Source organism: Filicampus tigris, chromosome 1, assembly GCF_054856515.1.
Source record: "Filicampus tigris isolate MCC_2025a chromosome 1, RoL_Ftig_1.0, whole genome shotgun sequence".
NCBI classification, from domain to species: domain Eukaryota; kingdom Metazoa; phylum Chordata; class Actinopteri; order Syngnathiformes; family Syngnathidae; genus Filicampus; species Filicampus tigris.
In genome coordinates, this window is record NC_141217.1 from 13,056,067 (window position 1) to 13,068,694 (window position 12,628).

The window sequence follows — 12,628 nt, forward strand, 5'->3', positions numbered from 1 at the left end:
TCAATCAATCAATCACATTTTATTTATGTAGCACTTTTCATACATAAAAATGCAACTCAAAGTGCTTTAAAACATTCAAAGCAAAACATAGAATTACCTTCAATCAAAAGAAAAGATAAATTATTTAAAAGTTGTTGAAAGTCAAACTAAAAAGGTGTGTCTTGAGCTTCCTCTTAAAAATATCAACAGTCTCTGCAGACCTGACGTCCTCTGGCAGGCTATTCCAAAGGTGAGGACCAATACGGCTGAATGCAGCCTCGCCATGCATTTTGGTCCTCACCCTTGGAATAAATAAAAGGCCGGCGCCAGAGGACCTCAGGATCCGCGAGGGCTGGTATGATAAAAGCAAATCAGATAAATAAGATGGCCCAAGACCATTAACACATTTATAAACTAATAAAAGTACTTTAAAATCGATCCTGAAACACACAGGGAGCCAAAGCAGCAATTTCAAAACTGGCGTAATGTGCTCCCGCCCTCTGGTTCTCGTCAGCACCCGAGCGGCTGAATTCTGCAGTAGTTGCAGTGGTGAAATGCTCTTTTTCGGGAGGCCAGAGAGCAGGGCATTACAGTAATCTAAACGACAGGAAATAAAAGCATGCATCTGCACTTCCGTGTTAGCCTGAGAGAGAAACGGGCGTACTCTGGCGATAATCTTAAGGTGATAAAAGCCAATCTTGGTTACATTTTTAATATGAGGAATAAAACTGAGCTCAGAGTCAAAAATGACGCCAAGGTTCTTCACACAATGTGAGGGATTAAAAATGTGTAGTTTTGGTAAAAGCTTCTCTCTCTGACCTTCGGTACCGATAACTAAAACCTCAGTCTTGTCCTGATTGAGCTATAGGAAATTATCTGCCATCCATGACTTGATATCTAAAATGCAATTTAAAAGGGTATCAATGGGTCCTGTGTCATCAGGAGACACAGCAATATACAGCTGCGTGTCATCAGCATAGCTGTGAAAGCTGATGCCGTGTCCCCTGATGACATCCCCGATGGGAAGCATATGAGCCGTTCCTAGTCAGGGCTCCCAAATATCGAGATACTGTAAGTGGGAAGTATGATATTATTGACAGTCACGTATAATGATATAGTGATGACAGAAAATCCACCGAACACAGTCAATGAAACAATAGATTTGCATACAGCACATTATCAGATCAAATCCTGTTAGCTGTCTTTTCTCCAGCGTGTAGAACATAAGAACGTTAGGTAGTATTAGGACCACTGTTGTCATTTTGGTTGTCTCATTTTTGGAAAAAAATGTTGTAGAGGTGTTAGAGTCCATAAATACAGCGAAAACTAAAACAGCAGCACAAAAGCCCTGCAGAGTTTACGTTTTATTTTGAGTTCATAGCGGTTCAGATAATAGATGGATGGATGTGTCAGAGAGAGCCAGTCAGAGACTGCTAGCGGGCTGGCGGTGGTCCCCAGGCCGTATTTTGCCCAGATTTGATTTAGAAAGATTGTATCGTTCAATGTTTACACAGCAACAAAAATCCCTTTGAAACACACGTTTTTGCTCTCCGAATAACTGTTGTCCTGTAAATGAGTGGTCATAATGACAGCTGGTCGAAATGTACTCTCCATTGTTAAAAGATTTACGGACTGGTCACAGAGGTATTAAATGCTCACCAGCAGAGGGCATGCAGAAAGTTCCAAACAGCTACATAAAGGAGGCGGAGTCCTCTCACCAGGCTCATCAGCATTTGACCAGTGTTGAGGTGAATGGACTTCAGCCTCATACAGAGCAACCAGCGTTCCCATGGCGTCAACAGCGCGCTTCAATGTCTTTTTAAGCTTGCTCGTCGTCTTCAGCTCGCCATCATTGGCATCAGGTCAGAGGAGGAACCATGCAGGAACCATTGGTGTAATCATGTCATGTCGTGTGATGTTGATGCAGCCCCCGAAGGGGTACCCAATCCCTCTTTTCAAACCTGTAGTTTGCTTGCTCCTCAGTCTTCCTGGATCCAGATGAGGCGCGCAGTGTTCTGGTGCGCACCAGGAGGTTCAACTCGGGCTGGCTGGAGGAGCTGCAGAAGGGTGATCTGAAGAGGGAGTGTCTGGAGGAGAAGTGCTCATATGAAGAAGCACGTGAGGTGTTTGAGCATCAAGAGGCCACGGTTGGCATGTCTCGCTTTTTCGCACCAAAATCATCTTCATCCCCCACCAAGTGTTGATCCAGTTATCAATCGTTTTGTGTTTCTTCAGGACGAGTTCTGGAAGACATACAGTGGTAAGCAGAAAAAACATTTATGAAGCACATTTCAACTTGAAACTGCTAAAACAAGGTCTTCTTTAATCATTTGTTTGGATGACAACAGTTTTGGAGGTAAAAAATGTGTGAAACTATGCCAATATCACTTCTGTCTGATTGGTCAAAACGAAGAAGTGAGACAATATGCATGCTTGTTAAGTGTCCAGTCTGGGTATGCCATAAGTCACAACCAAAGTAATGGTGAAACACAGTGCTGTTGTAGCATTCAACACCATAACCGATCCCATTACATGAGGTCATTACTCTTAAACCGTGTGTTAAAGGGGAAGTCAATGCACAACATATTTTTTTCCAGAGTATGTTATATGCAGGCCCACTAGTCTAAACATGGCATTCTGATTAATATTGCGTTTGCAAAGTATGATAAATTCACCCGTTTTTAGCTAGCTCGGGTGGCGGCTTCTGTCGACATCAAAACTACTCAGGGCTCAGATTATTGATTCATATTATTTATCCGAACTCTGAGCAACTTTGATGTCATCTTCAGTCAGCAGAAGTGACAAAATGGCCGCCCCCTGAGCTAGCTAAAAACGGGTGGATTTCTCATATTCCACAAATGCAATATTAATCAGGATGCTAATAGGGTGCTCATGGTTTAGATAAATAATCTGAGCGCTGAGCAACTTCGATGTCATCTTCAATTGACAGAAGTGACAAAATGCCCGCCCCCTGAGATGGCTAAAAGTGGGTGCATTTTGCTGCTTGATTTAGGGACTGCTTAACCAGGACTGCCTTCGAAGCGAATTGGCAAGTTGCATGGCATTTTCTAGTTTTGATTTATGGACAAGTGACTTCACAACGTGGCATCCCGCAGTTCCAGACAGCTGTGAGTCGAGTCCCTGCTTGAATGGGGGAAGCTGTTCGGTCCTGCCGGAGTCTTACAACTGCTTGTGCCCACCGCCCTTCAGTGGCCTCAACTGTGAGCTCGGTAAGTGTACCTCGCATGCTCACATACGCCTCTGATACAAGTAACTTAGAATCCCGTTGTGTTCCGCAGACGACCTTACCGGGCCAGACACGTGTCTGCTAGAAAATGGAGGCTGCGAACACTTCTGTATCGAAGATGAGAGAGGGGAAAGAGTCAACTGCTCCTGTGCGGATGGATACTTCCTGAACGTTGATGGCCGGAGCTGCGTGGCCAAAGGTGAGCGCAGAGTTATTTGCAAGAGTTAAGTTCGCTGTGATGATGTTTAAAAAAAAATGCATGCAGGTCATTTCATAATGTTTGTAAACAATAGGTAGTGGATACTTACAGGTGGCCAAACACAATAAAACCTTGACAAAAACTTGATGTTTTGAGGTTATGCCACCATAATACCCCAAAAGGTTTAAATGTTTTTGTTTCCCATTTCCCTAATAAACATCTATGGTTGGACTAAGAAGATAGAAGACTGCTAGGTGACATACATAGTAGCAACTTCTGAAGCACCTCAATCACAGGGTTTGTTGAAGGCATTTCCTCACAGTTATTTATAAAATCTTTGGTTGGGTTGACTTTGAGATAGAGCATCTAGCAGACGGTAGCTGAGTGGATTGTCAGTTAAACAGTCTCGAACTAAACACCACAAGAACCACACGGTAGGCTAGGCTCGACAAATGATGTTAGAGTTTTGGCATGCTACATCTACCGTGACCAAGGTTAAGGTATTTCATTTTTTGGCGTCTCCTGCATTAGCCAGTGGTCACGTTAACCATTTCAGAATTTCCACCACATCTATTTTTGAATCAACTCACCTGCTGAAATGTAAATTACAGCCAATGTTGGGTCTCCCTTTCAGGAAACATATTTCACGTAACATCTTTTTAACTGAGACGCTACAATCTCTCGTGGTCTTCGTCAAATGACATGGGAGGGCTTGTTTGCTACTGGTGCCAACGTTTGAGTTTTTCCATCTGTATGTGTAACATCGTCATTTTCCTTGCTTCAGACTCAATATCGTGTGGCGTGGCCCCGGTCCTTCAAGATCCGAACAAAGCCAGCCAGCTTGACCCTCGCGCTCGGATTGTGGGTGGAAATGAGTGTCCCAAAGGCGAATGCCCCTGGCAGGTATTGTATGCTGCTTTGAGGAGACACCTCAGCCTCAGAGTCTGTCGCGCAGAAGCATATGCTTCTTGCAGATCTGGTGCACTTAAACGTGTTTCTTGGTGCTTCTTGTAGGTGTTGCTGCGTTATAAAGGCAAAGGTTTCTGTGGCGGGGTAATCATTAAACCCATGTGGATCCTCACAGCATCTCACTGCCTGGAAGATACTGATGCCCAGTTTCTAAATGTGGTTGCAGGTAGTCTGAACGGTTATTAATCAAGTTAGAGAAGAATGGATTAGTTGTACTTGAACCCCTTTTTTGTGGAATACTACTTGATGAGGCCCAGAAACACTCAGAGCCAATCTACAGCGGCCTCCCCTTAAATTGAGTTTGAGACTCCTGCTCTAAGGTAAAGCCATGGAAGGAGGAAATCTTGCATCTAATGTCCTCCATGTTGCGGCTGCCACACTTTTTTTACCCCAAGATCTCAGTCAGTCAAGATCTCCGTCTCTCTCTATTAACATCATGTGTATCATCATCCGCAGAGGTTGGAAAAAGGAATGTCATGTCATCTTCCAAACCGCTTATCCTATATAGGGTCGCGGGGAGTTGCTGGAGCCTATCCCAGCTGTCAATGGGCGAAGGCAGACCACACCCCGAACTGGTCGCCAGCCAGTCGCAGGGCAGTTGGAAAAAGGAATGAGTCTAATTTGACAAAGTGAAAGCAGAAAGTACAGATACTCGTTTTCAAATGTAGAGATATAAGTAAAAACCCGTCCAAAAAAATGGGGCAAGTTGGGGCACTCATAAGTCAAGGTACTGCACCACTGTACTCAAGTAAAGTACAGACACCTGGAAAACCTACTAAAATCCTTCACTGCCATTGACGTATTTATTTGTCTTTTCGCAGTCCAGCCATTAAATCCCAGGAACTTATTTATATTTTTTTCACATTTTTTTCAAACGTTAGGGTGAAAGTGGGTCTGAAAATGTCTGGCAGTGAATGAGTTAAGTACAGTAACAAAGAATTTGTACTTACCACCGCTGATATCACAGCATCCCAAGTGATGTTTATACTGCTATCTAATCAGCTTTCTATTTGGCAGGGGAGCACAACACCAATGTGGAAGAAGGAACAGAGCAGGTCATCCAGGTGGCTCAAATCCTCATGCACGAGTACTATGAAAAGAAGACGGCTGACAACGACATCGCCCTGCTGCGATTGGCCTCACCCGTGATTTACACGCCATACGCCGTACCGGCCTGCCTGCCCACAAAGTCCTTGGCTGAGCGCGATCTCTGGGCCATCAACATGCACACGGTGAGCGGCTGGGGGCGGCGAGCCGAGGACGGCCCCACCTCTCATCTGCTGCGCCGCCTCAGGGTGCCTCGCATACGTACACAACAGTGTATCCAGGAGAGTGGCGTGCAGCTCACTGAAAACATGTTTTGCGCCGGATACCTTACGGGCCGGGAGGACTCGTGTAAAGGCGACAGCGGCGGACCCCTGGTGACGGAGTACAAGAAGACCACGTTCCTGCTGGGCATCGTGAGCTGGGGGAAGGGCTGTGCCCGGCCAGGCCACTACGGCATCTACACACGCGTCTCTAACTACCTGCAGTGGATACACGACCGCACATCGACACCAGTACACCTCACAAACGACACACAACCTCCACTGCACAACCTAACCACTTGAGTGCTCACTTAGCAATCATCATGCACTCGCTCTCAACTTTATCATCTGATACAGTTATCATGCACAAAAGCATTTTGTCTGTCTTGTGATTTTTGTTGTGTCACTCAGTCCCATAAATACTTTTGAAGCTAACATATTGTATAAGGCATTTTCAATGATTTTCCTAATAAACGTTGACATTATGTTATTGATGCCAAGGATATAAGACGTCTCTGTATTTGGAAGAGGAACTAAAGGTTGAGAGAAAGTGATTGGGAGTGTCCTGGGTGTTGTGGCGACATTGAGACGTAAAAGGAAAAGTTGGAAGCATTCTAGAAGGCAAAGACTGGGTAAGATTCTGAAATGAGTCAATGACCATGATTATCTCACACGTATTTAAAGACAGGTTATAGAGTTTTTAGTCCCAGCCTAATCTCAGACAGATCTTAAATGGGAAGTCAACGCAAACATTTTATTTTCAAGAATATGTTCTATGCAAGCCCACTAGTTGAAACAGGGTATTCTGACCAATATTGCGTTAGTGGAATAAGTGTTAATCCACTCGTTTTTAGCCATCTCTGGGGGCGGCCATTTTGTCTTCTGCCAACTGAAAATGACATCACAACTGCTCACAATGACCAATCACTGTCCAGATTCAGAAAAAAGGTCAGCCGTGATAGGTCCTTGTGAGCAGTTGTGATGTCATTTTCAGTCGACAGAAGTGACAAAATGGTCGCCCCCTGAGAAAGATAAAAACGAGAGCATTTTGCTGCTTATTAATTTATATTCCACAAACGCAAAATTAATCAGAATGCCGTGTTTCAACTAGAGGGCCTGCTGGAAACATATTCTTGAAAAAACTAATTTGGGGGTTGACTTCCGCTTTAAAAAGTGTGATTTTTCAGGCTCAATATTTACAAGACTACAACTAGATTCTTTTGATATTTTTGCCCACAATGCAGTTTTTCCCATCATGTTTACTCGCATTTTCACCAGTGTTTCCCCTTTGTCCATACCACTCTTGTGGTTGTTTTTGCAGTTTCCCATTTCTGGTTTTGTTAGAGCTCATCTATTGGTTGCTGGTTGTGTTGTATCGCCACAAAGACTCAAAGATTTGTGATAATATGAGGTGATAATATGTGAGGCGGCCATGCTAACCACCATGTTGCTAACACATTTCAAGTGAGGCATGAAAATACTTCATGCTTGCTTCTTCAAAAGTGTCAGCACACAACTTGGTCAATTTCATTTTACTGTGGAATGATAAACTAACACACCAGACCAAGATATGCTGGCTACATGTTCTTTTTTGTGGAGTGATATTTTTGATGCACAGTTTCAGATGAGCAAAAATTCAAGCAAATTGACCTCTGGTTTGTTTACAGACGTGATGGAAAATGGGGAACATGTTTGTTTTGCCGAGTCCAAGGGTCGTAAGGTCCATCGGCGGTTGAGTTTAAAGGCTCTGCCTCTTATACAAGCGGAGTGGAACTTGATTTTGGGGAGTTAAACGCCGGACATCATGGTGGCGAGAAGCTGCATTTCGTTGATTCTGCTGTTTGACATCGCTGCAGCTGCAGGTTCGTCTCTCAAGTGCAAAAAGTTGTCATCTTTCCATGGATACAACGCCGTCATTCCCTACTCGTTCCTGCCTAGCTAACATAGTAACAATGCTAGACGTGAAGCTTTTTCAAGCCTTGGCACAAGCCCAAACATGCTTAATCAAGTTTGTAATCCATCATTTGACTGAATGTGTACACGTTTGGCATCAGTGTTTGTGGAGAAGCAGGAGGCCGACACGGTCCTGAGCCGATGGCGACGCGCAAACTCCGGATTCCTGGAGGAACTCAAGCAGGGCAACCTGGAAAGGGAATGCCGCGAGGAGATCTGCGACTATGAGGAGGCCAGAGAAGTGTTTGAGGACGACGCCCTGACGGTCAGCCGGTTGCCTTTTGACCTTCAGTTGTTTGCATGAGCGTTTCCCAATCTTTATTGAAAGAAGGCACATACAGCGGTAACTGGAGTTTCCCCATCAATTACGGACCGTTGCTTTGTGTTGCGATTATACGAGTAAGTATAAGATTCACTACTGCCTGAGTAAAGTGGAAAAAAATGGAGAGTGACAATCACTGCTGTACTTTGAGCCGTTTACTGAACAGGAATATACAAAAAATACCAAATAAAACACTAACACAGGAGCTACAGTAAGACAAAACTCATATCTAGAAACTCAAGACTAACCGGACATGTTCCTGATGTCACTCACTAGGGGGCATTATTGATTTGATGGATGAGGAAAGGAAGATGCCGTTTTAAGATGCAGACATAGCTAAATAGCAAAGTGCATGTCACAGTGCGGCACTGGACGCGTCTATATTTCGACGATTTCTACTAAACTATAATTGCTGATATTTTGCTGTTCTTTGCTTCCACAGAGGCAGTTCTGGGATACGTATGAACGTAAGTCCCGCTTAATTCCAACAGCCAATTTCTGTTTCTGTTCTTCTAACTTTTGCGGTTGTTCTGAATCATTGTGCTGTCAGGTCGGGACCCCTGCCGAGTGAACCCGTGTCTTAACAATGGCGTGTGTGTCACCGTTGGGACCGGCTTCCAGTGTCAATGCACCGAAGGCTTTGAAGGACGCTTCTGTCAGATGGGTACTGCAGGAAATAGCCAAATGAGTATGTACTGTATATGTGGTGATGTCATCGCTGATTGTGCCGTTCCTTTCCGATCTTTCAGTATTTGAAGACTCGCTCAAGTGTATTTTCCACAACGGCCAGTGTGAGCACTTTTGCGACGGCTCAGGGAAACGCCGCAAATGCTCCTGCGCTGATGGCTACATCCTGGGCGAAAATGGACGACAGTGCATTGCTCAGGGTGGGAATAAGCTGCAGAGTATTTGAATTGATGACTATGTTGATGTGAATGATGTACACACGATTCTATCCCTTTATACATGCTTCTCGTAAAGCTGGAAGTCAACCCAAACATATTTTTTTCAATAATATGTTCTATGCAGGCCAACTAGTTGAATCAGGGAATTCTGATTAATATTGCGTTTATGACAAAATCCACCTGTTTTTAGCCATCTCAGAGGGCGGCCATTTTGTCACTTCTGTCAACTGAAAAGGACATCACAACTACTCAGGGCTCAGATAACGGCCAATCATATCTCAGCTTCAGAGAACAGGTGAGCTGTGATTGGTTGTTACCTGAGCTCTGAGTAACTGTAATGTCATTTTCAGTCGACAGAAGTAAAAAAATGGCCGCACCCTGAGATAGCTAAAACCTGGTGGATTTTGCTGCTTCAAATGGAAGTCAACCCAAACATATTTTTTTCAAGAAAATGATCTATGCAAGTCCACTTGTTGAAACACGGCATTCTGATGAATTTGTGGAATATCAGTCAAGCAGCAAAATCCACCCGTTTTTAGCCATCTCAGGGGGCGGCCATTTTGTCACTTCTGTCGACTGGAAAGGACATCACAACTACTCAGGGCTCAGATAACGACCAATCATGGCCCAGCTTCAGAAAACAGGTGAGCTGTGATTGGTCGTGACCTGAGCCCTGAGCAACTGCAATGTCATTTTCAGTCGACAAAAGTAACAAAATGGCCGCCCCCTGAGATGGCTAAAAACGGGTCGATTAACTCGTATTACACATTATCTTTTACAAATTGTATTCTGTTTGACAATGAAGGAGCCTGGTGGAAGGACAAGGTCATGGTGCCCATTTAGCAATTAGTAAAGAAGCAGTCAGTTATCCACGGTGGAAACCTTTGACTCATGTGCTTGCAAGTCACAAATATTTTGCAGAGGTCACTGTAGCTGACCTGCAGCCTACAACTCTACATGGTAATTGTGAGCAAGCAAGAAATGCTGCACGAATGCCACTTGAATTCTCCTAAAATTGCCTTTCTGTCTTTCAGTGGAGTTTCCATGTGGTCAACTCGCTCCAAATAATCAGAGCATGTTGTATCAGACGAGGCTCGTTGGATCCAATCATTGTACCAAAGGAGAGTGTCCCTGGCAGGTAGACGCTTTGATTACGAAGGACGACTGACAAACTTATGAAGGGTCATCATAAACTGCTTGTAAATTGTCATTTGGTACTCCAATGCCAACCAAAACAGAACATGATACACGGTGTGTTTTACTGGCTCACTCACACGAGCTTCAGTGCGATTATCAGCACTCATTTAAGGCTCTAGCACTTTTATCTCGTCATGATACAACAAAGCATTACTATAACATTCCTGACTTTGGAGCTTATTCACAGTATTTATTTTGGGTGGTTATTCATATATTGTTCACATTGTCACTGAATGGGAATTGAACCAATACTGCTTGCGCAGAAGTCAGACAAAGCAAACCGCTACATGGTCAACATCTCTGACCAAAATTCACCCAGTTAAAAAAAAATGTATTGCTGAAGTCACTGCCCGAACTGACAGCGCTTTTGATGCAAACTGGAACGTAACCATGCCCGTAGTGCTTACAACCATTCTCGCATATCCAACCCACGCAAGCACAGGGAGGACATGAAAAATCCACACAAGAAGGCCAGAGTCGAGATTTGAAACCCCAAACCTCACAATTGTGAGGCAGACCAGCTAAGCATGAGGCCACCATGCTGCCACAATTTACCGGCAACCAGAAACAAAGAAACAAAATCTGTTGGGTTAAGCACGGATTTGAGTTCAACTGCGGTCGTATCTTTAGCTAAAGATTCAACTTTCACCTAAACTGAAAGAAAAATCTAACAAAGTGCGTCTGAAATTGCCCCAGTGAGTGAAGGCAGCTTTACACCATAAATTGATAATGTTCTTTTTTTTTCCTATTAGATTCTGATTCAGTTGAACGGAGCCAGTCACTGTGGAGGCGCTCTGATCCGCCCCAACCGGGTCCTTACCGCAGCTCACTGTGTCCACGGAATCCAGCCTGACAAACTTACTGTGGTGGCAGGTAAGCAAATACATGATGTCATTCCCAACCACTAATCTGTTTGATTCAAATCATTGTTTTTTGTTGATTGAGCTTCCCTTTCTCTTGTGTTCTATCCTTTGTACCTTTTCATCTCTTGTGCGCCCACTGTCCAGCTACTCTGTGTCTCCATCTCAATCCAACCGGCGGTCAACCTACAGAGCCTGTTTTTTTTTTTTTTTTTTTTGTGAGTTTTTTTCTTTACAGAGTTTTTCCCTGCCTCAATTGCAAAGCGCTTTCTCATGTAGGGTTCAGTTGGTTTCTTTGATGTATGAGGACTGCGGTTCTTGTCATAGTGGTACTTGAGCAAAATAATGTTTTCATTTGGGGCTATCCATCCATTATCTGAACCACTTATCCTCATGAGTGTCGCGGGCATGCTGGAACCTATCCCAGCAGTCTTTGAACAGTACAGGGCACACTCTGAACTGGTTGCCAGCCAATGGCAGCATTTGGGGCTAAAGAAATAAAACTGACTTGACCTGACTTTGATTGTGTTTCCAGGGGAACACAACCTGGATGCCGACGATGGTACGGAACAAAGAATCCCCGTTTCAACGGTGATCGTTCACGAGGATTACGAGCCAGTGACGGGCAACAGCGACATTGCACTTCTGCATCTGAGTAGAGGCGTGTCCCTAAATAGCCACGCCATGCCCATCTGCCTGCCCACCAAAGACTTGGCAGAGAGCGAGCTGCTACTGCTGCGCTACCACACCGTGTCTGGTTGGGGCAAGAGGACCAGTGGGGGAAACGACCACGGCGCCGTAACTGAGGGGGTCCCCACTTCCCCCATCCTCCGCAAGATGTCTGTGCCCATCCTCCAGAATTTCCTGTGCTCTGAGAGATCCCGGTACAACTTCACTGATAAAATGCTATGTGCCGGCTACCTGGAGGGTCAACAGGAGAGTTGCCGTGGAGATGACGGGAGCCCAATGACCACGCTCTATGGTTCCACCCACTTCCTCTCAGGCGTGGTGGGTTGGGGGCGAGGCTGCTCCATCCCAGGCTACTTTGGCGTTTATACCAATGTGGCCAAATTTGTTGACTGGGTAGAGTCCAAGAACCAGCCCTCAACCACGATGTCGCCTGGCATGCTGCAACAGAAAGTAGTTGAAAACTCACCACGGATAGAATTTCCCCTTTGAATGATTTGTAATTGTATGTTGTGAATAATTAAAGTATCAGGTCTGAAATAAAAACAATAAATTTCGTCTGTGTTGTCCTTCTCATCATTGTTGAATGTTTGTGTTCTTACTTGTTTTCCCAAAATGGTTAAAAAATGACATGGGCTATTATGCTATGAGGCTAACAAAATGCATCGATATATAACTTGGCCAATTAGGAATTAGCAAAGGGAATTTCATCCCACCAGAAAAATACACACCAGATCTTCATGATGGCCACATGTTCTGCCATTGGGTAGAATGTTATAACAAAGAAATATATATATATATATATATATATATATATATATATATATTGTGGAAAACCATTTGCTGGTATAACAAATTTGCTGGTATAACAAAGAAATATATATATATATATATATATATATATATATATATATATATATATATATATATATATATATATATATATATATATATATATTTCTTTGTTATAACATTTTTTTTTTTTTTTTTAAACAGTGATACA

The 12,628-nt window shown here is 43.8% G+C and overlaps 2 protein-coding genes across 2 annotated transcripts; both read left to right on the forward strand.

Moving 5' to 3' along the window:
• The first annotated feature begins 1,711 nt into the window (after window positions 1-1,711).
• On the forward strand, window positions 1,712-6,196 carry f7 (coagulation factor VII). The gene is made up of 8 exons (XM_086029725.1): window positions 1,712-1,841; window positions 1,963-2,126; window positions 2,215-2,239; window positions 3,096-3,209; window positions 3,279-3,425; window positions 4,210-4,328; window positions 4,440-4,560; window positions 5,412-6,196. The coding sequence occupies exons 1-8, from the start codon at window positions 1,769-1,771 to the stop codon at window positions 6,002-6,004; spliced, it is 1,356 nt and encodes a 451-aa protein (XP_085885851.1). The 5' UTR covers window positions 1,712-1,768; the 3' UTR covers window positions 6,005-6,196.
• Window positions 6,197-7,401: 1,205 nt separating this feature from the next.
• On the forward strand, window positions 7,402-12,183 carry LOC147152831 (coagulation factor VII-like). Its single transcript, XM_086029700.1, has 8 exons — window positions 7,402-7,563; window positions 7,756-7,919; window positions 8,419-8,443; window positions 8,527-8,640; window positions 8,726-8,863; window positions 9,916-10,019; window positions 10,831-10,951; window positions 11,474-12,183. Exons 1-8 carry the CDS (start codon window positions 7,506-7,508, stop codon window positions 12,115-12,117), a joined length of 1,368 nt encoding a protein of 455 aa, XP_085885826.1. The 5' UTR covers window positions 7,402-7,505; the 3' UTR covers window positions 12,118-12,183.
• Window positions 12,184-12,628: the final 445 nt, after the last annotated feature.

Coding starts and splice junctions, on each gene's coding strand:
- LOC147152831 (XM_086029700.1), top strand. CDS start 7,506: ATGGTGGCGAGAAGCTGCATTTCGTTGATTCTGCTGTTTGACATCGCT. Junction 8,641..8,725: donor AGGACGCTTCTGTCAGATGG/GTACTGCAGGAA, acceptor CCGATCTTTCAG/TATTTGAAGACTCGCTCAAG. Junction 10,952..11,473: donor CAAACTTACTGTGGTGGCAG/GTAAGCAAATAC, acceptor TTGTGTTTCCAG/GGGAACACAACCTGGATGCC.
- f7 (XM_086029725.1), top strand. CDS start 1,769: ATGGCGTCAACAGCGCGCTTCAATGTCTTTTTAAGCTTGCTCGTCGTC. Junction 2,127..2,214: donor TTGAGCATCAAGAGGCCACG/GTTGGCATGTCT, acceptor GTGTTTCTTCAG/GACGAGTTCTGGAAGACATA. Junction 3,210..3,278: donor TGGCCTCAACTGTGAGCTCG/GTAAGTGTACCT, acceptor TGTGTTCCGCAG/ACGACCTTACCGGGCCAGAC.